Source organism: Mesoplodon mirus (genome assembly GCF_964341445.2).
Source record: "Mesoplodon mirus genome assembly, chromosome: 7".
Classification (NCBI taxonomy): Eukaryota; Metazoa; Chordata; class Mammalia; order Artiodactyla; family Ziphiidae; genus Mesoplodon; species Mesoplodon mirus.
Genome location: NC_138983.1, coordinates 8,175,558 through 8,198,499, shown reverse-complemented (window position 1 = coordinate 8,198,499; position 22,942 = coordinate 8,175,558). Strand labels below are relative to the sequence as shown.

Genomic DNA, 22,942 nt, shown 5'->3' with positions numbered 1-22,942 from the left:
TCATGCATATGCAGATACCCTAGGCCCCTCCCCGCTCTGGTCCCGCCCTCTCATTTACATATGTATATCATCTCCCGGACCCTCAGAAGCGGCCGCTGAACTACCTCTCCCACTTCCCCTGAGCACAGCGCACCCCGCCTCCTTCTTTACGTAAGAACGCTCCTGGCCCCACCCCCTCCCGTAGCTTCTCCGCGTCTCCTCTGGCCACGCCCTCTCAGCGGCCGCATACGCAAGCAAGTACGCCGCTGCGGCTCGGCGGCGGCTGGGCGAGGCCTTCATGAAGGCCGGCCCGCTGGCTTCGCCGGCTCCGCCCTGACAAGTCCCGGAGCGCAGGCGCTGCTCGGCCCACTTGCCTGATTAGCATAGGGCGCTGGGCCCCGCCCCCTGCTTTGCATGCGCACGGCCAGCCCCGCCCCCGCTGTCAGCTGGAGGAAGCGGAGTAGGAAGCGGCCGCGATGTCCTTTTGTGTCCTACAAGCCGCCGGCGGCGCCGCCGAGTGAGGGGACGCGGCGCGGCGGGGCGGCGCGGCCCGAGGAGGCGGCGGAGGAGGGGCCGCCCGCGGCCCCAGGCTCACCCCGGCGCTCCGGGCCGCTCGGCCCCCATGCCTGCCCGCCCGCCCTGCCGGGGCCCCAGGTCCGGGGGCGGAGGGGAGCGCCGCTGGAGGGTGGGCGGGCGGTGCGCCGGGGCCATGTGCGAACGGGGCAGGGGGGCGGGAGGCGGGCGGGGGGCGGGCTCCAGGCGGGGTCCGGGTCCCGCCCGGGTCACGGTCGGGACCCGGTCGAAAGCCAGACAGGGTCAGGGTCTGGGTGGGATATGGCGTCCAGGTCTTAGGGCGCCGGCCTGAGACCAGGGTCGGGCTTGGGCTTCGGATCCAGTCCCAGGGCAGGGTTCAATCCGGCACATGGAGCATGCCGAAGTCCCAGGGGAGGGCCGGGCTGGAAGATGGGAAGGGTTCTCTGTCGGGGAAGGGGCTTTGAAGACCACGTGGGGGCGCTCGAAGGGGCCTAGGGCCACCCTCCTCTCTGGGTCAAAGGTCATCGCACTGGCAGGGGAGAACTTCCTCCTCCTTGGCGCTCCCTCATTACTTCCTGATAACCTGATAGAGGTCCCCCGCGGGCGGAGGGGGAGGGGAGGCGCAGCAACTTTAGGCAACTTCCCGTAGGTGTGCGCAGGTTGGGGGGGCGGGGCGCCCCGTGGTGGAGGACTCTGCGGCAGCAGGAGTGTAAGAGCGAATGTGCTGGAGGGGGTGCAAGGAGGTGGAGCCGCGCCCGCCGGTGTGCCTGGGGCTGGAGGTGGCGATGTGTCAGGTGTGAGAGGCTCTGAATGTGTTTCCACAAGGGACTATGACTGTGTGTGTGTGTGTGTGTGTGTGTGTGTGTGTGTGTGTGAGAGTGTGGGCATGGTGAGAGTGTAAGAGTGAGCGAGAGTGTGATTATGAGCCTTGGGTGTGACTGTTATGGGGTGTGCACTTCAGGAGGAGTGTGCGAAGGCAAACGGGAGCATGAGTGAGTGCTGGGGTTTGGGAAAGGACGTGTGAGTGTGAACCTGCCCAGGAGAGTGATTGTGTGTGAGCGTGGGTGTGCAGGTGAGGACACCTGAGGACCCAGGTGAGTGGGAGTGTGAGGGTGTAAACACACGCATGTGTGAGCACATCAACTGCCCTTGGGTTTGTGTGCCTCAGTTTAGTTTTGCTCTTGAATGGAGGATACCCAGGTGTGGGGGAGATCACTGAGCTCTCTAACATCTGGAGAAAATTTGAGAGGTATCTCACTCCTGGCTGGGGATTCCAGACGGGGTTGAAGGTTGCTTGGGCATTTAGGTTACCCTATTCCTTGGCCTGGGTGGGAGTAGGGGGTTTCCAAGCCTCCTGCCGTTTCCCAAGTGGGAGACCTGCTGTCAGTTACTGGCTCTGGAGACTCTGTTTCCATGGCAACAGCCGGGGCGGGGGAGTGCTCTTCATAGGCAGCCTTCCTTGGACTCTGTCCCCCCAACCCTCTTGCTGAGCCTGGAAGCCTGGCCCCAGGCCTGAGGTTGGGCAACCAGGGTGACAGGGTGTCTCCATCCCCCATCCCAGTGCCTCCCTGTGACCTGACGGGTCTCTTCCCGCAGGTGACCAGCGCCATGTCCAGCCAGGTGGTGGGCATTGAGCCTCTCTACATCAAGGCAGAGCCAGCCAGTCCTGACAGCCCAAAGGGTTCCTCGGAGACTGAGACTGAGCCCCCCGTGGCCCTGGCCCCTGGCCCAGCTCCCACCCGCTGCCTCCCAGGCCACAAGGAGGAGGAGGATGGGGAGGGGGCTGGGCCCGGCGAGCAGGGTGGTGGGAAGCTGGTGCTCAGCTCCCTGCCCAAACGCCTCTGCCTGGTCTGTGGGGACGTGGCCTCCGGCTACCACTATGGTGTGGCATCCTGTGAGGCCTGCAAAGCCTTCTTCAAGAGGACCATCCAGGGTGAGCCCCCACCCCGCTCCTGTGCCCTTTGCCCTCTGGGCCTGGCGCTCCCCAGTTGGTGCACTGCTGGGTGGCCGTAGGCCCCCAGGCTGCCGTGGTACCACTTGGGGTTGGCAGCCTGGAGTTCCCAGGCCCTCCTACCTCCCAGGAACGTCCTTTCCCTTAAGCGTTAAATAAAGCCACCAGGATGTGTTGATGGATTAGATGTGGGGTGTGAGTGTGGGACTCAAGACGCCTCCTAAGTTTCTGGGTACTCTAGGCCCAGCACCTTCCACAGCGGCTCTGAAAAATTCAAAGCAGCCTCTGCTTGCTCCTAAACTTTATTCTTGCTTCCAGCAGCTGCTGCCTTCTCACCGGCAGAGAATATGCCCCCTTTTGTGTTGATTTCCCCAAAGCAGCACGAGCACAAGGCAGGTTTTTACGGGTAACTGAGAGTGGCTACGTCGTATTTCAGCACGTAACTTTAAAAAGACTATTAGGCATCCCTGCCAATTGTACTCACTGAATTTTTCTCACTCAGGAAAGCATATCAAAATACGAGTGAGCAAGATGGTGATGTAATAAGCATTATTTGGGATGTGCCCATTACTTATATTTTTATATAAACCATTGGTTACTTGGGGGTTATAACATATAGCCTTTTTGAGAACATTTCTTGAGTGCCAGGCACTGTGTCCTGTTACGTTTGTGCTCTCAGTTACCCACACAGCAATCTCTAAGGTGCCAGCACTATTATAACTGAAGCCCAGAGAGGTTTTCAAAACTTTGTTCAGGTCCCACAGGTAGAAAAATGGCAGAAACAAGATATGAACTTGGGTCGATTGAGGTCCAGAGCTAAGCTCATAAAGGCCAGACTGTTGCCTCTGCTTATTACTAATAACTGAACTTTGGACAGATGCCTCACGACTGATTATGACATTCTAGCAAGTTTTGACTTGGCTGAGACCCGCTGGTCTAAAAGCTCTTTGCTCCCTTCTGGCCCTGAAGACCTGAGCCAACAGGTCCAGGTCCGGGTCCAGGTGACCCACCCACCCTGGAATCTTCTTTCTCTGTTTACAAATATTTATCGAGCACTAGCCATAAATAGTGATCATTTATTGAGCATTTAGGTGCTGTGAGCCTTGTTAAATGTCTTAACCTTGATTTTCCCATTTAGTTCTCACAACTCATCTTTGTAAGAAGTAGTTTTTTTTATAAAGTTTTATATTTATTTATTTAGTTTATTTATTTAATTAATTTATTTATTTTTGGCTGCATTGGGTCTTTGTTGCTGCACCCGGGCTTCCTCTAGTTGCGGCGAGCGGGGACTACTCTGCATTGCGGTGCACGGGTTTCTCATTGCGATGGCTTGTCTTGTTGCGAAGCACGGGCTCTAGGCTCGCGGGCTTTGGCATTTGTGGCTTGTGAGCTCAGTAGTTGTGGCTCGTGGGCTCTAGAGCCCAGGCTCAGTAGTTGTGGCGCACGGGCTTAGCTGCTCCGCCGCATGTGGGATCTTCCTGGACCAGGGCTCGAACCCGTGTCCCCTGCATTGGCAGGCAGATGCTTAACCACTGTGCCACCGGGGAAGCCCAGAAGTAGTTTTTAATCATCCCAGTTTTACAGATGGGAAAACTGAGGGTTCGAGGGCTTAGGTGTGGGACTTGCCCAAGGTCACACCGTTGGTAAGTGGCAGCCTCCAGGATCCTTGCTCTTCACAAACTTGTGCTCTGCTGTCCTGGCCACTGTTCCAGGTGTGGGGGCATAGCTGGGATTAAGGCAGGATCGCTCCTGTCCTCAAGCGGTTTACATTCCAGCAGAGGGGAGAGAGAGAAAACAGTGAACTGCACACGGTTGTTACAGTGCAGCTGTGGCGAGTGCTGGAGAGCAAGGAGCGGGGTGTGTGCCAGGGAACCTGCCTGGGTCTGGGGCTCTGGAGTGCCTCCCTGAAGAGAGGTGTCTTGAGCTGAGGAAGCCCAGGTAGGGTGTAGGAGAAAGCAGGCTGTGAGGAGAAATGCACCACTGGACCGCTAGGGAACTCCCTGTCTTAGGTTTAATAGGATGCCTCTGTGTTGACAGTAATCGAAGGAGGCAAAGACAGAGCAGGAGGGGAGATGACAGTGACTCTGGTCAATGGTAGAAACAGTTGCCAGGGGCAGAAGAGGGGCGCTTCTGGACATATTAGGAGGTGAAGCCCACCAGGATCTGTCAGTGGGTTGGGTTTGGGGTGTGAGAGAGGAATTAAAAATGTCTCCTAGATTTCTGCTTGAGCAGCTGGACAAATGGGGTTGCAGGTTTTGGAGGCGTAGGTTGGGGGCTCCATCTAGAACTGGTTAAGTTTGTAGTGTCTTCCAGGCATGCAGGAGGAGGCAGTGGGATACGTCTAGAGTTCAGGCTGGTCTAGGCCAGAGACGGAGATTTGAAAGCCCATGACTTGCTGAGATCACCATTTGAGTGAGTCAGTGGAGACAGGTCGGAGGGCCACCCTAGGGGTCTTCGATGGAAGGAGAGTGGGCCGATGCCCAGAAACCACCAGGTGGCAGTGAGGTGGGAGGAAAGCCGGGCGTGTGGTGTCCTAGAAGCAAAAGAAGAAAAGTGTTTCTAGGAGGGACCAATGGCAATAGATGCTCCGTTGGGCCAAATGACATAAGGATGAGAACTGACCGCTTGATGTAGCAATGTGGGGGCCACTCTGGCCCTGGGTGAGAGCAGCACAGCCCACAAACATGACTTGACAAGGAGCGTGGGCCAGGTGCAGCCCGACTCCTCTGGTCCCCAGCCCCTCCCTTGCCCAGGCCGGGGCCCCTAGCCCAGTGGCCTTTCCCTTCAGTGCTCGGGCTTCCCTGCCCCATTCATAGCACTCCTGCTCTCCCCAGACCTGTGCTTACCTGGGGTGAGTCAAGGGACTCCTGTCCGCTGGGCCTCCTCTGGGCCCCGGGAGGCCGCCACTGGAGCCCTGCCTCTTCCTGGCAGGGAGCATCGAGTACAGCTGTCCGGCCTCCAACGAGTGCGAGATCACCAAGCGGAGACGCAAGGCCTGCCAGGCCTGTCGCTTCACCAAGTGCCTGCGGGTGGGCATGCTCAAGGAGGGTGAGCGCTGGCGGGGGCCTGGGCAAGGCGTGGGGGCTGGGTGCACGGGGTTGGGCTGGGCAAGGCCTGAGCAGTTCTAGCGGACTGGGCTGGGCAGGTGGGCTCTGGAGAGCAGGCCAGCCCCAGCCCCATGGACACAGCCCTGTCCTACAATTCAAGGGGTACGTCTGGACCGTGTCCGGGGTGGGCGACAGAAGTACAAGCGGCGGCCAGAGGTGGACCCGCTGCCCTTCCCAGGCCCCTTTCCTGCTGGACCTCTGGCAGTAGCTGGAGGCCCTCGGAAGACAGGTGAGAGCACAGTGGGGTCTTTGGGGGCTCTGGGGTTGGGGTGGAGCTCAGACCTGGGAGACCTGTCTGACGTCATTCACCCGGGATAGTCGTTATCTTGGGCACTGGGACCCAAATCTTGCCTTCATCTATTCGTTTACTCATTTCCCCCAGGAAGTATTTACAAAAATACCCTTTTCTATGTCAGGCCTCGAGCAGTACAGCCGGGAGCAGGGAAGGTTTTCTAACACTCAGAACCTGTCCACAAACAGACGCTTTCCCTGGGAGATAGTGCAGCCCTTCCCGGAGAGAGGTGTCTGAGCCTGGCTGGCCAGTGGCTCTTGAGGAAGGCCACAGGGGGACTGACTCTGGGAAGATGCTTGACCCTGAAGGGCTGGCAAGGTGATGAATTCGAGTGCCTCTTCCAACTATCACTGCAGCCCCGGTGAATGCACTGGTGTCCCACCTCCTGGTGGTTGAGCCTGAGAAGCTGTATGCCATGCCCGACCCAGCGGGCCCTGATGGGCACCTCCCAGCCGTGGCTACCCTCTGTGACCTCTTTGACCGAGAGATCGTGGTCACCATCAGCTGGGCCAAGAGCATCCCAGGTAAAGGGCCCAGGTGACGCGGGGCTTCCCTGGGTGGGTGGGGCCATGCCTGCTCTGGCACGCTTGCTCAGTCATCTCTGCCCCCCACTGCCCTCCAGGTTTCTCGTCACTGTCGCTGTCTGACCAGATGTCAGTTCTGCAGAGCGTGTGGATGGAGGTCCTGGTGTTGGGTGTGGCCCAGCGCTCACTGCCACTGCAGGATGAGCTGGCCTTCGCCGAGGACCTGGTCCTGGATGAGGAGGGGGCTCGAGCAGCTGGCCTTGGGGAACTGGGGGCTGCCCTGTTGCAACTGGTGCGGCGACTGCAGGCCCTGCGGCTTGAACGCGAGGAGTACGTTCTGCTGAAGGCCCTGGCCCTCGCCAATTCAGGTGAGTCTGGGGCAAGTACTGACAGGTGTCTTTATAAGGCCCTGTGGTTTTTAACTCTGATGGTGGCACAGTCCCATTTTGCAGACAAGGAAAACTGTAGCTTAGGGGAAGGAAGAACAGTGACTTCCTGAAAGTCACAAAGCCGGGCAAGGACAGGTCCAGGAACTGCATGCAGGATTTTGAGCCCTGGTGTTGATACTTTTGTGGAAAGGTGAACCATTTAGTGAGAGAGAAGGTGATGGGGACAGGAGGTGGCCATAGCTGGGGAAGAAAGGGTGGGCCTTGGCTGATGGGCAGGAGCAGTGGGTGGTGCTTCAGCAAATCCTTGTCTGGCTCCTGGTTGGGACCCATCCAGCCGTGTCCAGGCAGATGTGGCTCTGCCCTTTCTGGAGACGGCCCATGTCAACAGCTCTCTCGCCTTCCCTTGCAGACTCTGTGCACATTGAAGATGCTGAGGCGGTGGAGCAGCTTCGAGAAGCTCTACACGAGGCCCTGCTGGAGTATGAAGCTGGCCGGGCAGGCCCCGGAGGGGGTGCTGAGCGGAGGCGGGCAGGCAGGCTGCTGCTTACACTACCGCTCCTTCGCCAGACGGCAGGCAAAGTGCTGGCCCATTTCTATGGGGTGAAGCTGGAGGGCAAGGTGCCCATGCACAAGCTGTTCCTGGAGATGCTTGAGGCCATGATGGACTGAGGCGAGGGCTGGGCACAGGTGGGGGTGCTGGCAGGACCCGCCCAGCACGGGGTCAGCCCCAAGGGGGCAGAGCTGGGGTCTGGGCAGTGCCACAGCCTGATGGCAGGGCCAGGGCAACACCATCAGCCGGAGCAGGCCCTATGCCCCCCCCTCCCCCCTTCCAGGGGGGTGTCAGAAGCTGGGAACGTGCATGCCCAGGCTCTGGGTACAGTGCTGCCCCTCGCAAGCCATAACGTGCCCCCAGGGTGTAGGGGGCCTTGCGGAAGCCATAGAGGGCTGTAGGGGACATGTGTGTGTGTGTGTGTGTGTGGGGTGGGGTGGGGTGGGGCGAGGGGGGCAGAAGCCTGATCTCAGGGAGGGAAGGGAGTGGAGGCCACAGTCTCCCAGTGGGTGATGCTTTTGCTGCTGCTTAATCCGACTTCCTCTCCAGAGCAGAGAGGGATTTGGAGAGCAAAGGCCCCTGCTCCCTTCGCTCCTTTCCTCATCATTTGCATTGGGCATTACTGCCCGCCCCTTGAAGCAATAACTCCAAGCAGGCTCCAGCCCCTGGGCCCCTGGGGTGGCCAGGGCGCCCACATCAGCTCCCACCCAGCCTCCTCACGGGGTAGGGAGAGCACTGTCTCTATGCCCTGCAGAGCAATAACACTATATTTATTTTTGGGTTTGGCCAGGGAGGCGCAGGGACATGGGGCAAGCCAGGGCCCAGAGCCCTTGGCTGTACAGAGACTCTATTTTAATGTATATTTGCTGCAAAGAGAAACCGCTTTTGGTTTTGAACCTTTAATGAGAAAAAAAATATAATACCGAGCTCAAGAACACCGTGTGTTTGGTGTGTCACTGGACCAAGGGTTGGGGATACACAGGATTGAAGTAGCAAACAGGATACAGGTAAACAAAGATACACAACGCTCACAAAATGAAAAACGGGCCTGGCACGCTTTTAAGTCTCAGTTTCCTCATCACTCAGTAGCATGTTGGGGATCCCACGGCTGATGGGGAACAGACGTCCTGACTCTGGGCATTGCAGGGTGCCCTCCAACACATCCACCTGCGGGAAGAGGGGAAGAGAGCTGAGCACTGACAGCCTCCAGGTGTGGGTGTATGGCCAGGAAGCAAGTAATGGGCCGGTTCTCACCTCCAGTAAAACGTGGTGCATCTTTCTCAGAAATATCTCGTCATGCTCATATCCCTGAATCGGCTCTTTGGGCACCTCGACCAGATGCAACTGTGGGCAAGAGGCCTAAATCATCTCTGGGTATCCCCGTCACTCGCCCTGAGGCCAGGCTCCCTGGCCTGGTGTAAAGGGCTGCGGTGAGACGACCCCCCCCCCGCCACCAAAGTGTGCACGGAAGAAAACGAGGGTCCTCACGGTGTCCGCAGCCTCCAGAAGCGCCGCCCACTCCACTTTGGGTATCATACGAGCTACGAAGTCGGGGTTGAACTCCACAGGGCTGATGCGGACCTCGGTGGCCTGCGCGGTGGAGAGATTTTGTTAGGCAGGGACCAGATCTTGGTTCTCCTACCCCCGCCCCCAGGAGAGGGGCCCGAGATCTCCCCCGGCCGGTACCTGGAGGCGAAGGGGGAAGCCACGGGGCCCCACCCCCCGCACATGCGAGCTCAGCAGGTTGTGGGTGAGCAGCTTCATGTCGACGCTACACGCTCTCGCAAAGCCGGAACCGGAAGGAGGGCGGATTCCCCTGGCGTCATTTCCGGGGCTGCTCCGCTCTATCCTATTGGACAGCTGGGAGGAGCGGAACCGGCGAACTTGCTAGAACTTCCCGTGCTTGCGGGAGCGGAGGTCGGACGGGGTCAAGCGCTGCTCCCGGAAGTGTTTTGGCAGGAGCTTGCTACGGCGCAGGCGCAGTGGTTTTGGCCGAGACAAACCTCAAATTGCTACAAGTCGTGTACAACGCAAATATGTAAAACAGCTGCAATGCAGGGGCCTTCGTGGAATGCAAAATAAATATGCTTTACTCCTACACAGGCGCCTGACACCATCGTTCCTCGTCCCTTGCATCGGTTAAGGAACGGAAATACTGCCCCAATCCGTAAATTATGCCAATCAAGACAGCAGCACCCTATTCTTGCATGCAAATAAGCTGCGCGGCAGCCGAAAGCTCCGCCCATTTGCAAGTGCGCAAGTGATCCAGTCCCTAATGCAGATGAGCCGAGCCGTGTCGAAGACGCCGCCTTGCGCGCGGCGCCCGCGCCTGCGCAGTGGAGGCGCCTCGCAGGGGGCCGGGGCGACCTACGCCCCGCCTTTTGCTCCGCCTTTCGCAGGATTGCGTGGTAGCCCCTTTGTGCTGCCCAGCCTTCTACCTTAGCCGTGAGGCAGGGGCGGGGCAATTGTGGTTTCGAGACACGGTATGCTGCTGGCGTGGCTGCGCATCCTGGGCAGTAGAGCGGGCTCGGCGGTCACCCGGGCGGCCGTCGTTGAGTGTGCGGCAGCGGGAGCCGGAGGGTGCGTGAAAGGAGGCTTAGAGTGGACGCTTGGCGGGGTCCGAGGTTTCAGAAGCGCTGCTGTAGCCATGGCCCCGATCAAGGTGACCGTTGGCCCAGCCAGGCCTGACCTCTTCGCGGCCCCCCCCACCCCCCGCCTGTTTCCCCAAGCCCTTTCGTCCTGCTTTTCTGGGGGAGGGTCACCCTCTTTCTTACCCTCCGGACCCCTCCCCGCTGCCCTAGAGGCTCCTCCCGACGTCTGTCCCCTCTCATCCCTTCATCAAGACCCTGTAGCTGCAACGTTGTCGCCAGTTTTAGGGGCCTCGTGCCTCATCTCCTGGGACAGTCAAGGCTTTTGGGCCTTCCCCTCGTCTCCCTTCCGCATCCACCTTGGGACACCTGTGTTGAGTCTTCATCATTTTCAGGAGATTGAGTACCATGGCTTCCCCCACCTTATGGAACCATCTCCTTTACCCTTTTCAATCCCCATATGTGCCCTCCTCCATACCTTCCCGCCCCCATTGCACTCCACTCTTGGCTAATTCCCACGCTTCTGAGTTTTTCACCCTTCTCATCTTCTGGAACCATCCCCAGCTCCTTGGGAGTCCCCTTTGCTCCACAGTCTTCTGAGATCTCCCCCTTCCTTCTGCTTCATCCTACAACCAACTGCTGGGTTTCTCAGAGGCACTCCCCTCACCCTTGACTTTCCCCCCTTTTCTCTACCTTCTCTAGCCCCATGAAGCCCTCACACACTCCCAGGTAGACTGATCCCTCCCCTTTCAAGAGATTCCTTCTTTTATTCTCTACCCTCTGGATGTAGGAATCTGCACTCCACTCCCCAACTTTCCCACCTTCTGCTGCCTTCCCTTTTTCTCTTCTTGAGGGTGGGACACTCAGCCGTGGCCGGGATCCCCTCCCTCCGTGTTGTCAGGGCCTCCTCCCCGCCTCCTCCTGCCCACCTACCCCAGTCCTTCCCTGTAACTCAGCTTGTGTACTCAACCTCTTGCGACACCCGGAGAAGCCTCTCCCTTTTTCTGTTGTTACCAACTGGCCCCTAAGAGGAATAGGGCCACCTTGAAACCTGGATCATGTGGGGTAACCAGGTGGTTGCTGGGGAGGGACCTCTGGAAGCTCTGACAGGGTTCGACTTTCGCGCTGGGTGTCAACCCTGGCTCCACCGGACCAGGCAGTGCTACTTGGCCCTTTGTGCACCATCCACCGTCCGCTGCTGCCCTGGCCTTGGCCTCCTGCATCCCACCCCACCCCCCAACTCCTTACCTTGGTGTCATTCCCTCTAGGTGGGAGATGCCATCCCATCCGTGGTGGTATTTGAAGGGAAGCCTGGGAACAAGGTGAACCTGGCAGAGCTGTTCAAGGGCAAGAAGGGGGTGCTCTTTGGAGTCCCTGGGGCCTTCACCCCTGGCTGTTCCAAGGTGAGGGCTGCCCTTCTGGGGCTCAGCAATTGGAATCTTGTGTACATGTTTGTATTGTTCATTAGTCCTTTACATAGTCCTGGGGTAGCTTGTACCAAGAGGATGTAGATGACATGACAGTTAGAAAACCGTTATCGGGTTTTTAAAAAATAAGTTGAGGCTGTGAACAGATACCAGGAATGTAGGAGAAAAGGTGATGCAGTGAAATCCCACATCTCTCATTGATCCTGCTGGGTGACAGGCACGGTGGAAGAGACTTGGGACTTGGGACTTGGGTAAATGAGACATAGTCCTGCCCATGGGAAGTTCATGGTCTTGACCAAGGAACACTTAAGTTTGGATCCAAGCTTCCTAGTGGCCAAGGCAAAAAGGAACTGTGGCTTACACGCTTCTCATTGTCTGATCAAAGCTGTTGAAGTAGGGAAGTGAGGAGGGCCTAGAGATGAAGGGTAGGCTGAGGAGCAGAGGCAATTGTCCATCTTCTGATTCTTTGTTTCCCCTCCCCAGACCCACCTGCCTGGGTACGTGGAGCAGGCTGGCGCTCTGAAGGCCAAGGGGATCGAGGTGGTGGCGTGTCTGAGCGTTAACGATGTCTTTGTGACTGAAGAGTGGGGACGAGCGCACAACACAGAAGGCAAGGTGAGGTGTGGGTCCTGCGGGGTATCGGGCCAAGCAGGAGATTTTTCTTGCAACCTTACTTTCTCCTTAGGTTCGGCTCCTGGCCGACCCCACTGGGGCCTTTGGAAAGGTGAGTGCACCCGCCCCCCCAGCCTCCATCTTGGAAGCAGGGACTTGGAGGGACATGGCCAGTGTGGGGACCAGCCAGGTCTGGGGGTTCCTGACCTTTCCTTTGCTTCTCCTTTCAGGAGACAGATTTGTTACTAGATGATTCACTGGTGTCCCTCTTTGGGAATCGACGGCTGAAGAGGTAAAAGGAGGAGGGTTTCCTGTGCGGTTCCCCTGCTACCCCGCCTGTCTCCATTCCCAGCCTCCAGGCCCAGGCTGTTGCAACTGGCCCGGCCCTTCTTTCTGGCAGGTTCTCCATGGTGATAGAGGATGGCGTCGTGAAGTCCCTGAACGTGGAGCCAGATGGCACGGGCCTCACCTGCAGTCTGGCCCCCAACATCATCTCACAGCTCTGAGGCCTTGGTCCCAGATGTACTCCTTCTATTCTTTCCTATTTCACCTGCCCAGCCCTGGGCAGAGGGCCCCAGCCTAGCCTCAGCTGGGGCTACTCAGTTGGAACTTTGGCCAGATTTCTGTAATAAACACTTCTGGTTCGTGTGTGTCTCCTTGATTTTGAATTCCTGCTTTTTCCAGGGCCAGGCCTCATTGACAGTCAAGCTGTGAGGGTAGTAGGCAGGTGCTGAAGGGGGGACTAGTAGGGGACCCTGATTTAACTTAGGAGGTAGTCAGAGAAAGTCCCTTGAAGGAGGTGTTATGAAGCCTCCATCTGCAAGCTGAGAAAGGGCCAGTGGTCTGAAGAGTGAGGGAAGGAGCAGGCGTGCAGGGGGAGCTCACCTGGGCAGGCCCTGGGCAGACCTGGGCTTGCCTAGGGCCTGTGACCTTTTGCATCTGATATCTGGGTGATGGCTGATCTCATTTTGACTGTAGACCTCAGGGTGGAAACTTTGTCCCCAGGCCCCCCTGACACCTGGGCCAAACCTCAGCCCCACCATTCTTTCAGATTCTGCTGAACCCCTTCTGGGAGCACCCACGTCCCAAGAAGGGCCCCTGGCCACATGGGACCATCTGATGGGCAGAAAGGGCTCCATCAGTGGAGGCAGTGCCGGTTCAGTCCGAGGGCTTCCTGGGAGCAGAGTCTAGGTGAGCTGTAGAGGGGAGGAGATGCTCGTGACACCTGCCCAGCAGTGGGTGTACTGTGAGGGGCTGGGGGTCGGGGAGGCCAGCGGGGCTTGGGGCTGAAGTCCATGGCTGTCTGCAGGCCCTGCCCTCCTTGGGCGTCTGCCTCTTGTTCCTGGGAAGCCCTGTGTCTGGCAGCAGACAGTGATTATTAGACACCTGCCATGTTGAGGAGCTCACAGCCTAAGGGAGGCAGGTACTCAAGTTAAAACTACAAATCCTCACCACGACCCTGTGGGGTGTGAGCTCTTACTGCCCTGTTATGGCACAGAGAGGTTAGGTAGGTAGGCCTGGCTCATCCAGCCACTTCAGAGGAATTTGGACTTGGCCCCTGGGAACTTTACTCGTGTGGCACCACCCTGCCATGTGCCCTGTCAGCACCAGGCTCCGAGGGGCCCTCCCTGCCCTGCCTGGCCATCTGTGGGGGCTCAGGGCAGGTGCAGAGCTGCCTAGGGCGGGCTGAGAGGTCTCAGAGAAGCTCAAGGAAAGGCCTCTTGGAGGACACAGCCCTTGAGGCAGTGGGACCAGTGCTCCAGATGGAGGGAGCATGTGACCATAGGTATGGAGAGTGGAACAGCCCCAAGGTGCCGCAGTGCTGGGGCAGCTGAATGAGAGGATGCCGGGAGGGCAGCCCTGTAAGCTGCTTACCTTTCACCCTGCGGGCCCCTCAGGCCAGTGAAGGATGTCTGCAGGGCAGTGATGGGTCAGATTCCTACCTGGGCTCCCGTGTGGACGTAGAGCTAGAGCGGGGCGAGCAGGGAGCAGGGGAGAGGCCAGTGCGGGGCAGGATTGATGACCGAGTGATGTCCAGGAGGTGGGTGCTGGGACGGGGGGACCTGTGGGTGTTGGAGGGAAGGGTGAGTCCAGGGGACCACTCGGCTGGAGGTCTAAGGGGTGGTGTCCACATGGGTGGGCCCTCAGCAGGGGGCCAGCCTCCCTGCAGGGGTCCCAGCTGCTCAGCCTGCCTGAGATGGCCGGCCCACTGACCTTTGTCCCTTCAGTTCTCTCCCACAATCTGTCACCCCTCAGGGGTCCTGGGGCGGGGTGGGGCAGGGGGCTGATCACCCCTCCAGCTTCCCAAGCCCTTGTAACCTGCCCCTGCGAAGCCCTGGGTCACAGTGCTGTCCTGGACCGGATGGTGGGAAGGCCCTTTCTTTCTCGGACACCATCTCTCAATCCTTGCGTCATACAAATGAGGAAACTGAGGCGTATGTAGTTTCCCCCATGGTCACCTGTGCGCATACTGGTGAGTGGTCTGGAGCTCCTGGGAGCCCCAGGTAGAGGGAGCATCCGAGTCAGCAGCTGGGCTCTCAGAGCCTGGTGTCTGCTGGTGTAGATGGCAGGTCAAACGGGCCCCCTGTGGGCTGGCACCCTTATTCTTCTTCCCAGCGGACCTTGTGCCACCCTGGCAGCTCCCCACTCTCAGGACAAGCCCAGTCTCCATGCATGCCACTCAGCTGCCTCTGTTCCTCCACTCCTGGCCTCATGTCTGGGCTGGCTGAAGTCCAGTGAGGCCTCTGAGAGGAAGTGTCCCCTCCAGGGTCCTGTTGCCACTGGCTGGGCCTTTAGGGCAGGATGAGGGGGCTTCCAGGGCCGGGGTGGCCCCTTCGGACAGCATGATGGGAGTTGGGTGTGGGTAGAGGTGGACCTTTGGCCTCAGTGGCCCTGGATGCTGGCCGTGTGGCTCAGCTTTGGTGTGGTGGGTGTCCTGTGAACTGCTCCAGGTGCTGGAGTGCCCAAGATCAACCATCTCATGGTAAGAGCATCTGGCAGATCTCCACCTCCAGGGCGGACAGGTCAGATTTCAGGCCTATAGATAAGGGCAGGCCAGGCCACGGTGGCCTGGACCAGCAGGTTCTGGAGGCCTGGGGCTACACATGACAGAGCACTGGACTGACCTGCCTGGGCTCTTGGTAGCCTAAGGGCCAACATTAGAATTAATCAACCAACCCTCAAACATTCACCCGACACATCTGCAAGTAAAACTCCCCAGACATGTCCTGACCTGCCCAAGGCCACAGCAACTTCTACCTAGACGGTCAAGGATTTTGCTCAGTATCAGTGATTCTGAGCCTCTTCTGGGTCAGAAATTCTTTTGAAGTATTGCTAAGAGCAATGCCCCTTTCCTTAGAAAATGCATGTTTGAATACGTGTGCACACACATGGACACCTACATGTTCTTTAAAAGTTTCAAGGAACTCCTGAAGTCCTACCAGAATTCCAGGTGGACCCCGTCCCCGACCTGGGAGGCATCATAGCAGAGTGGGGTTGCCAGGCTTCGGGCTCAGACCACCAGACTGTGAGTCCCAGCCTGCTACTAAGGAGCTGGGGACCTTGGGCAGGCTATTTGGTTTTCCTTGGCCCCACTTCCCTCATCTTTAGAGTGAGAATAATCCAATCCACCTCATAGGGTCATTGTGGGGAATGCATGAGACAGTTTATGTAAAGCATTTGGTGCAGTGCCTAGCACTCAGTAAGTGCCCAATACACAGCTGGAAAAAAAAAGAAAAAGAACCCTTGCTCTCCATCATGCAGCCTTCATGTTGGTAGGGAAAGAGCTAGGAGTTAAGAGAGAGGCCAAATCCCAGGCCTGTCCTTGGTGATTCCCGTTCTGTGCCCCTCTGGGCCTCAGTTTCCACATCAGTATAATGGGGCTAGTGATTCTCTTATCTCCAATGTCTCTAGGCTCCCAGGATCTCCTTATGTTGTCCGGCACCCAAAGCCTCACCAGAAGGAGCTGGGAAGACATCTCCAGGGGAATCTTTGTCGTCTCCTAGAGAATCAAACCTGGGCTTCTGAGAGCAAGAGAGGGTTGGAAGTGGTCCCAGCATTTCTGGCCTAGACTAGACTTGGGCTGCAGCCATGCAGGCACCGTGATTGGGAGCCCTGGAGATTACTGGCCCCAGGAGAACACACCCTGCTGGTCTTGGTTTCGGTTTGGCTGCACAGGCATAGAAGAGTGACAGTGGAGAGAGAAAGTATGTGTGTGTGTGTGTGTGTACATACATGTGTTTGTATAACTTCTAGAGAAGTTTGGGTAACATCTGTGTGAATGCACAGATTTTTGGTTTTAATAAACATGCATATCAATCTGCTATGATATTAATATTTGCACCAACTCTGCCTGCTTGAGCTGGGAATCATATTTTTTTCTTAACACAGGTAAGGTGCCCTGCTCAGGGTAGGGAATGTGGGAAATATTCAACATGTGTTTTGGGAAGGAGTAAAAAGTGCAGGGAGGGAGACAGAAAGCTATCTTCTCTCCAGCTTCTTAGATATTGGTTCCCATTGTTCCAGCATAAACTTGACCATAGTGATTCTTAATTAGAACTAGACTTGCTGGCACTTCCCTGGTGGCGCAGTGGTTAAGAATCCGCCTGCCAATGCAGGGGACATGGGTTCGAGCCCTGGTCCGGGAAGCTCCCACATGCCGCGGAGCAGTTAAGCCCATGCACCACAACTGCTGAGCCTGCACTCTAGAGGCTTCGAGCCACAACTACCGAAGGCAATGAAAAGGCGCGCCCGCTCACCACAACGAGAGAAAGCCCGTGTGCAGCAAGAAGACCCAACACAGCCAAAAATACAAATTAGTTAATTTAAAAAAAACCAAAAAAGTTCCATGGCTCCTTGGGTTCCAACAGCCTCTCAAGGGACAGTGTCACTTCCCTGCTGCTCCCATCAGTCTTGGCAGGGGCACATACTAAGCTGTCCCAGATCCTTGTGTGGTTGCCTCACATCCCCAAGCTCTGTCCCTGCCACTTTGGCCTCCACAGTCACCCGGATTCCTTAGCTTGTGGGTGCTCCAAGCTCCTGCCTCTTCAGCATCTCCCAGCAATGTTCACTACTTGGGATGCCTGTCCCTTTCCTACCCCTTCCCAAGTCATTTTAACCTTCGAGGCTCCATGTCCATCCCATTTGCTGAGGACAACAGTCCATTCCTGGTTCCTTCGGTGAACCAGTCCATGGGGACCGCACCCTTGGCTTCATCAAAGATGGAGTATTTTTTTTGACATGCAATTCACACATCATAAAATTCACCCTTTAAAAGTGAACAAATCAGAGCTTCCCTGGTGGCACAGTGATTAAGAATCCGCCTGCCAGTGCAGGGGACACGGGTTTGAGCCCTGGTTGAGGAAGACCCCACATGCCGCGGAGCAACTAAGCCCGCGAGCCACAACTACTGGAGCCCGCGCGCCTAGAGCCCGTGCTCAGCAACAAGAGAAGCCACCGCAATGAGAAGCCGGCGCACCGCAACGAGGAGTAGCCCCGCTTGCCGCAACGAGAGAAAGCCCCCGCGCAGCAACGAAGACTCAACGCAGTAAAAAATAAATAAATAAAATAAAATTTTAAAATAAATAAATAAATAAAAGTGAACAAGTCAGTGGTTTTTAGTCTACTCACCAAGTTGTGCAGCCATCACCACTACTAAGATGGATTTTCTTTTTTTTTTTTGGCTGCGCCAAGGGGCACGCAGGATCTTAGCTCCCCGACCAGGGATGGAACCCGGGCCCCCTGCAGTGGAAGCGCACAGTCTTAACCACTGGACCGCCAGGGGCGTCCCTGAGGTGGATTTTTAATCTCAGTGACTTCTGCCAGGAGGAGGCTGCTGATTGCCTCGCCCAGCACTGTGATGCGTGTGCGCGTGCCCTGTGTGTTTATGAAGACTCATTCGGACTTCCGGGGGCTCCGCTTCCCACAGTCACATCAGTATCTTTCATCCGGCGGCTGTTTGCTGAGAGTCATCTCTGCGCCAGGCACTGTGCAGGGCTCTGGGACACAGCAGTGAACATGCTGGGCCCGGGCCCTGCGGGCGCCACGGGTCTCCCGGCCAGGGCGGCGCCAGCACAGCTCTGGTCCCACCTCCATGCGCTCTCAGGCTAGTGGGGGCGCCAGACGCCGCATGAGTGCTTACAATCAGTGTGGTGAAGATGTGAAGAGGAAGCACAGGTTGGTCATTTGGGCTATCACAGAAGAAGGACCCTGCCCACTACCCCACCCTCCCATGGGGGAAAGGAAGGGAGAAAAGGACTTCTGGCTGCGGCCGAGAAATGAATAGGTGATAGCCAGGTGAGCAGAGGTGGAAAGGGTGCTCCAGGTGGCGGGAACAGCCTGTGTAAAGGCTAAAGGTGAGGCAGATGAGAGAGTGGACCGAACAGCCCAGGTGAGGGCAGAGAGAGGATTTTGTCCACAAGCCACGGCACGACTGGCTTCTCCTGGTGGACATTTGGGTATGTCCACGATGTGGCTATGGGCAGCTTCAGACACATTTCTGATTTTGTTTCCTCTTGGCCTTCCTCCTCAGGGCGTGTTCCCAAATGCTGAGAGTGCTTGGGTCAAAGGGCGCTGGCGGTTTTACTGGTGTCTGAAAACCCTGAGGCTGTTTTAAGGGCCATCAGGGATACGTGCATGTACTCCTCTCCCCGCAGTGTGCCAACCCGAGTTTTACCTTCTGGATTTATTTTTTGCTCGCTTAATGGATTTTTTTTTTTTTTTTTTTTTTTTGCGGTACGCAGGCCTCTCACTGTTGTGGCCTCTCCCATTGTGGAGCACAGGCTCCGGACGCACAGGCTCAGCGGCCATGGCTCATGGGCCCAGTTGCTCCGCGGCATGTGGGATCTTCCTGGACCAGGGCACGAACCTGTATCCCCTGCATCGGCAGGCGGACTCTCAACCACTGTGCCACCAGGGAAGCCCTGCTTAATGGATTTTTAATGGTACCTCGGAGCTGTCTTTGATGTGTGTGTCTTTAATTATGAGGGAGGCTGGCAACCTCAGGGCTTGGCACTGGGTCTCCCCGTGCTTGCTAACTGGGCTCTGGGCTCCAGACTTACCCTCCCAGGAGGCAGCAAAAAGGCAGTGGGGACCGTGGGAGGAGATGCAGCTCTCAGAGTGAGGACTTGGATTTACCCTCAGTTGTCTTATTTACCCTCATACCCCTCTGAGCCTCACTTTCCTCATCTCTGAAATAGGAATTCTTTTTTTTTTTTTTTGCCGCACCACGTGGCTTGTGGGATCAAACCCGGGCCCTTGGCAATGCGAGTTCAGAGTCCTAACCACTGGACCACCAGGGAATTCCCTGAAGTAGGAATTCATCTGTTCAAAACCATTAATTCAGCTGCCTCTGTATCGTGGCTCCAGCACTTCCTGGCTGTGTGGCCTGAAGCAAGTGACTTAGCCTCTCTGTGTTCAGTTTCTTCATCATAAAAGGGAGATAGTAATAATAGTACCTGTATTTTATGCTGTAGAGGGGATTGAGTGATTAACATATGTGAAGGACAGAGCTGGCATGGGTAAGTGGTCAGCATACGGTGTCGGTGTCACTCTCATGGTTTCCTTGGCCCAGACCGCAGCCCTGGACGACCCCACGGCATCCCTGCCCTCACAGAGCTTCCACTCTAGTGGGGAGTAGATGAAGTGAACGAGGGAAGATGCAGAGTGGCTTAAGACTAAGAGGGGAGAAGGACTGGGGTCTCCTTTAGAAAGGGAAAATCTTGGACTTCCCTGGTGACACGGTGGTTAAGAATCCGCCCCAATGCAGGAGACACGGGTTCGATCCCTGGTCCGGGAAGATCCCACATGCTGCGGAGCAGTTAAGCCTGTGTGCCACAACTACTGAGCCTGCGCTCTAGAGCCCACGACCCACACCTACAGAGCCTGCATGCTGCAAGTACTGAAGCCCGCACGTCTAAAGCCCATGCTCCGCAACAAGAGAAGCCACCGCAATGAGAAGCCCGCGCACTGCAACGAAGACCCGACACAGCCAAAAATAAATAAATAAAATTAAAAACAAAACAAAACTCTAAGTTTTGTTAAACAAAGCAAAACTCTAAAAGGGAAAATCTTTTCTGAGAAAGCCATTAGGCACACCAGTAAGGTGAGATGGAGCTAGATGGGGGAGGCAGGTTGTGCATGTGTGTGTGTTGGAGAGGGTGTTCCAGTCTGGGGAACAGCAAATGCAGAGGTGCTGAGGGCAGAAGAGAGACTGAGGAAGCTGGAGGGAGTGTGAGGCTGGGAGGTGTGTGTGGGGGGGCAAGGGTCAGGTGACGAGCCTGGGCCGTTCTGAGGGGCCTGGGAGGTCATGGTGAGAGGCTGGGACTTGATTCAAAGTATAGGGGGAAGCCACTGGAGGATTTTTTGTTTTTGGCCACACTGCGAGGCATGTGGGATCTTAGCTCCCCAACCAGGGCTCTAACCCGCGCCCCTGCATTGGAGGTGTGGAGTCTTAACCACTGGACTGCCAGGGAAGATCCTCCACTGGAGAGTTTTAAGCACAGAAGGGTCATGAGTCAGTCAGTGTTTCCGAACAACTCCTTGGACACTGGGTGGAGGCCACCAGGAGAAGGATTGGTGCCGGGGTGCCAGGCTCGGTGAGAGTCTCGGGGCGAGGCAGGGCCCCCAGGAGCGTCGGGGAGCCCTGGGAGAGCAGGGAGAGCTGGTCCAGAGTCAGGTAGTGGCGGCTGGGCCACACCGGGCCCTCTTCAGTGCTGGGCCCAGGCCTTGCAGGCCGCATCCTGAGTCCCTGGGCACCTGGCCCGGCACTCGGCAGATGGCCCTGGGCCCCACCCTCCCTGGCTCTCGCTTCCCACTGCCTCCTCCCACCTGGGCAGCTTGTTTGGGTTACTGGGCTGAGCATTTCTGCTCTTGTCCAACTCTGGCTATTTCCACCCCCAAATGGTAAGTAGGAAAAACACCCCTTCTCAGACACTTGCGTGGGGAGTAGGGAGTCCCTCAGACCCAACGCCAGAGGATCAGGTGCCCAGAAAGCCCTGGAGGCTGTTTTAGGGTTTTAGTTCTTGAGCCTGGGGCCCTGAACCATCTGGTTAGGGAGCTGGACCCCAGCCAAGCTGCTGGGGTGTCAGGTGGGGCCTGCCGCAGGCAGGGAGAAAAAGCCACTCTCTGACTCAGTCCTGGTTGGTCCTGGGCTCTGGTTGAACCCAGCTGCCACATGCCCTGGCCTCCCTGGCCTCTGCTTCCTGGAGCCCCAGAGCCCTCGAGCCTTCCTGCCTCTGGTCTTTGGGGTCAGACTAGGGCTACCCAGAGAATTCAAAACCAGAAGGGAAGTGGGAGTCCTTCCTGCTCCCACCCTGTGCAGCTGGGGAAGCTGAGCCCTGAAGTAGGAGGCTGCAGGCAGTTGACGACGCTGTCCATTTGTCTGTCTGTCTTTCTCTGCTTCTTGCCTGCCTCCTGAATCCACATGTTGGCAGCAGTGGGCACCAACCCCTCACCCCCCACACCTTAAAAACTTCCAGAAAAAGATCTCTGAGATGAGCAGTCATTATGGCACTGTAGTAATAGCAAAAGATGCAAATATTTAACATCTTTGTCAATAAGAGACAAAGTGATGATGGGATAGCGCACCGTAGAATACAATGTAGCCATTCAAAAGGCCAAGGCCAACGGTTCTGAACAGAAATGAAGCAGATTGTGAAATATATCTCAAAGCATGGAGGTGCACACGTAACGTGTGTGTGTGTGTGTGTGTGTGTGGTTGCAACCACTTGTGACAGACAGACTTGGACAGCTGCAGCTCAGGAAGGACACAGAAAATGCTAACGGGGCACAGCATTGGGGACGGGGGCTGGGAGTGAGGAGGGGGAGACTTGATTTTTTCTCTAAATCCTTAGGCACTCTTGACATTTTTTTTTTTTTTGCGGTACATGGGCCTCTCACTGTTGTGGCCTCTCCCGTTGCGGAGCACAGGCTCCGGACGCACAGGCTCAGCGGCCACGGCTCACGGGCCCAGCCACTCTGCGGCATGTGGGATCTTCCCGGACCAGGGCACAAATCTGTGTCCCCTGCATCGGCAGGCGGACTCTCTCTTGACATTTTTTTTTTTTTTTTTTTTTTTTTTTTTTTTGCTGTACGCGGGCCTCTCACTGCTGTGGCCTCTCCCGCTGCGGAGCACAGGCTCCGGACACACAGGCTCCGCGGCCATGGCCCGCGGGCCCAGCCGCTCCGCGGCACGTGGGATCTTCCGGGATCGGGGCACGAACCCGTGTCCCCTGCATCGGCAGGCGGACTCTCAATCACTGCGCCACCAGGGAAGCCCTCTCTTGACATTTTTGATCATGCATCTGAACAATTTTTTTGACATAAATTTATTTATTTATTTACTTATGGCTGTGTTGGGTCTTCATTGCTGCGAGTGGGCTTTCTCTTTGCGGTGGCTTCTCTTGTTGCAGAGCACAGGCTCTAGGTGTTTGGGCTTCAGTAGTTGCGGCACGCGGGCTCAGTCGTTGTGATGCACGGGCTTAACTGCTCTGCAGCATGTGCAGACCAGGGCTCGGACCCGTGTCCCCTGCATTGGCAGGCGTTTTCTTAACCATTGTGCCACCAGGGAAGTCCCTGAACCATTTTTTTTTTTTTTTTGCGGTACGCGGGCCTCTCACTGTTGTGGCCTCTCCCGTTGTGGAACGCAGGCTCTGGACGCGCAGGCTCAGCGGCCATGGCTCACGGGCCCAGCTGCTCCGCGGCATGTGGGATCCTCCCGGACCGGGGCACGAACCCATGTCCCCTGCATCGGCAGGCGGACTCTCAACCACTGCGCCACCAGGGAAGCCCCCTCAACCATTTTTTAAAGGAAAAAATCTAGCCTAAGGATAGGGACCACTGCCAGCCCCGGATGAACATCCCTCAATAGTTAATTGAGCCTCGAAATCCCAGTATCTTGGTGTCAGCTGATGAGGGAGCCCCTCCCCAGCCTCCTCCCTCCCCCCCACCCCAGCCTCCCTCTGCCTGACTCAGCTGAACCAAGTCATAGAA

At 56.9% G+C, this 22,942-nt stretch overlaps 3 protein-coding genes across 4 annotated transcripts; 2 read left to right on the top strand and 1 right to left on the bottom strand.

Annotated features, from left to right (window-relative positions):
- The first annotated feature begins 412 nt into the window (after positions 1-412).
- ESRRA (estrogen related receptor alpha) lies at positions 413-8,261 on the top strand. 2 transcript variants are annotated; one of them, XM_082628289.1, is made up of 7 exons: positions 413-633; positions 2,110-2,446; positions 5,396-5,512; positions 5,672-5,800; positions 6,220-6,387; positions 6,486-6,755; positions 7,186-8,261. In XM_082628289.1, exons 2-7 carry the CDS (start codon positions 2,122-2,124, stop codon positions 7,443-7,445), a joined length of 1,269 nt encoding a protein of 422 aa, XP_082484415.1. In that variant the 5' UTR covers positions 413-633; positions 2,110-2,121; the 3' UTR covers positions 7,446-8,261. The 2 variants fall into 2 exon arrangements, with proteins under 2 accessions (XP_082484415.1, XP_082484416.1); XM_082628290.1 differs by lacking the exon at positions 413-633 and adding an exon at positions 1,135-1,158.
- Positions 8,210-9,130, bottom strand: TRMT112 (tRNA methyltransferase activator subunit 11-2). Its single transcript, XM_082628291.1, has 4 exons — positions 9,013-9,130; positions 8,815-8,916; positions 8,581-8,670; positions 8,210-8,493 (listed from the first exon to the last, which is right to left on the bottom strand). Exons 1-4 carry the CDS (start codon positions 9,088-9,090, stop codon positions 8,386-8,388), a joined length of 378 nt encoding a protein of 125 aa, XP_082484417.1. The 5' UTR covers positions 9,091-9,130; the 3' UTR covers positions 8,210-8,385.
- Positions 9,131-9,671: 541 nt separating this feature from the next.
- PRDX5 (peroxiredoxin 5) lies at positions 9,672-12,607 on the top strand. The gene is made up of 6 exons (XM_082626860.1): positions 9,672-9,988; positions 11,183-11,317; positions 11,825-11,956; positions 12,027-12,065; positions 12,184-12,245; positions 12,354-12,607. The coding sequence occupies exons 1-6, from the start codon at positions 9,812-9,814 to the stop codon at positions 12,457-12,459; spliced, it is 651 nt and encodes a 216-aa protein (XP_082482986.1). The 5' UTR covers positions 9,672-9,811; the 3' UTR covers positions 12,460-12,607.
- Positions 12,608-22,942: the final 10,335 nt, after the last annotated feature.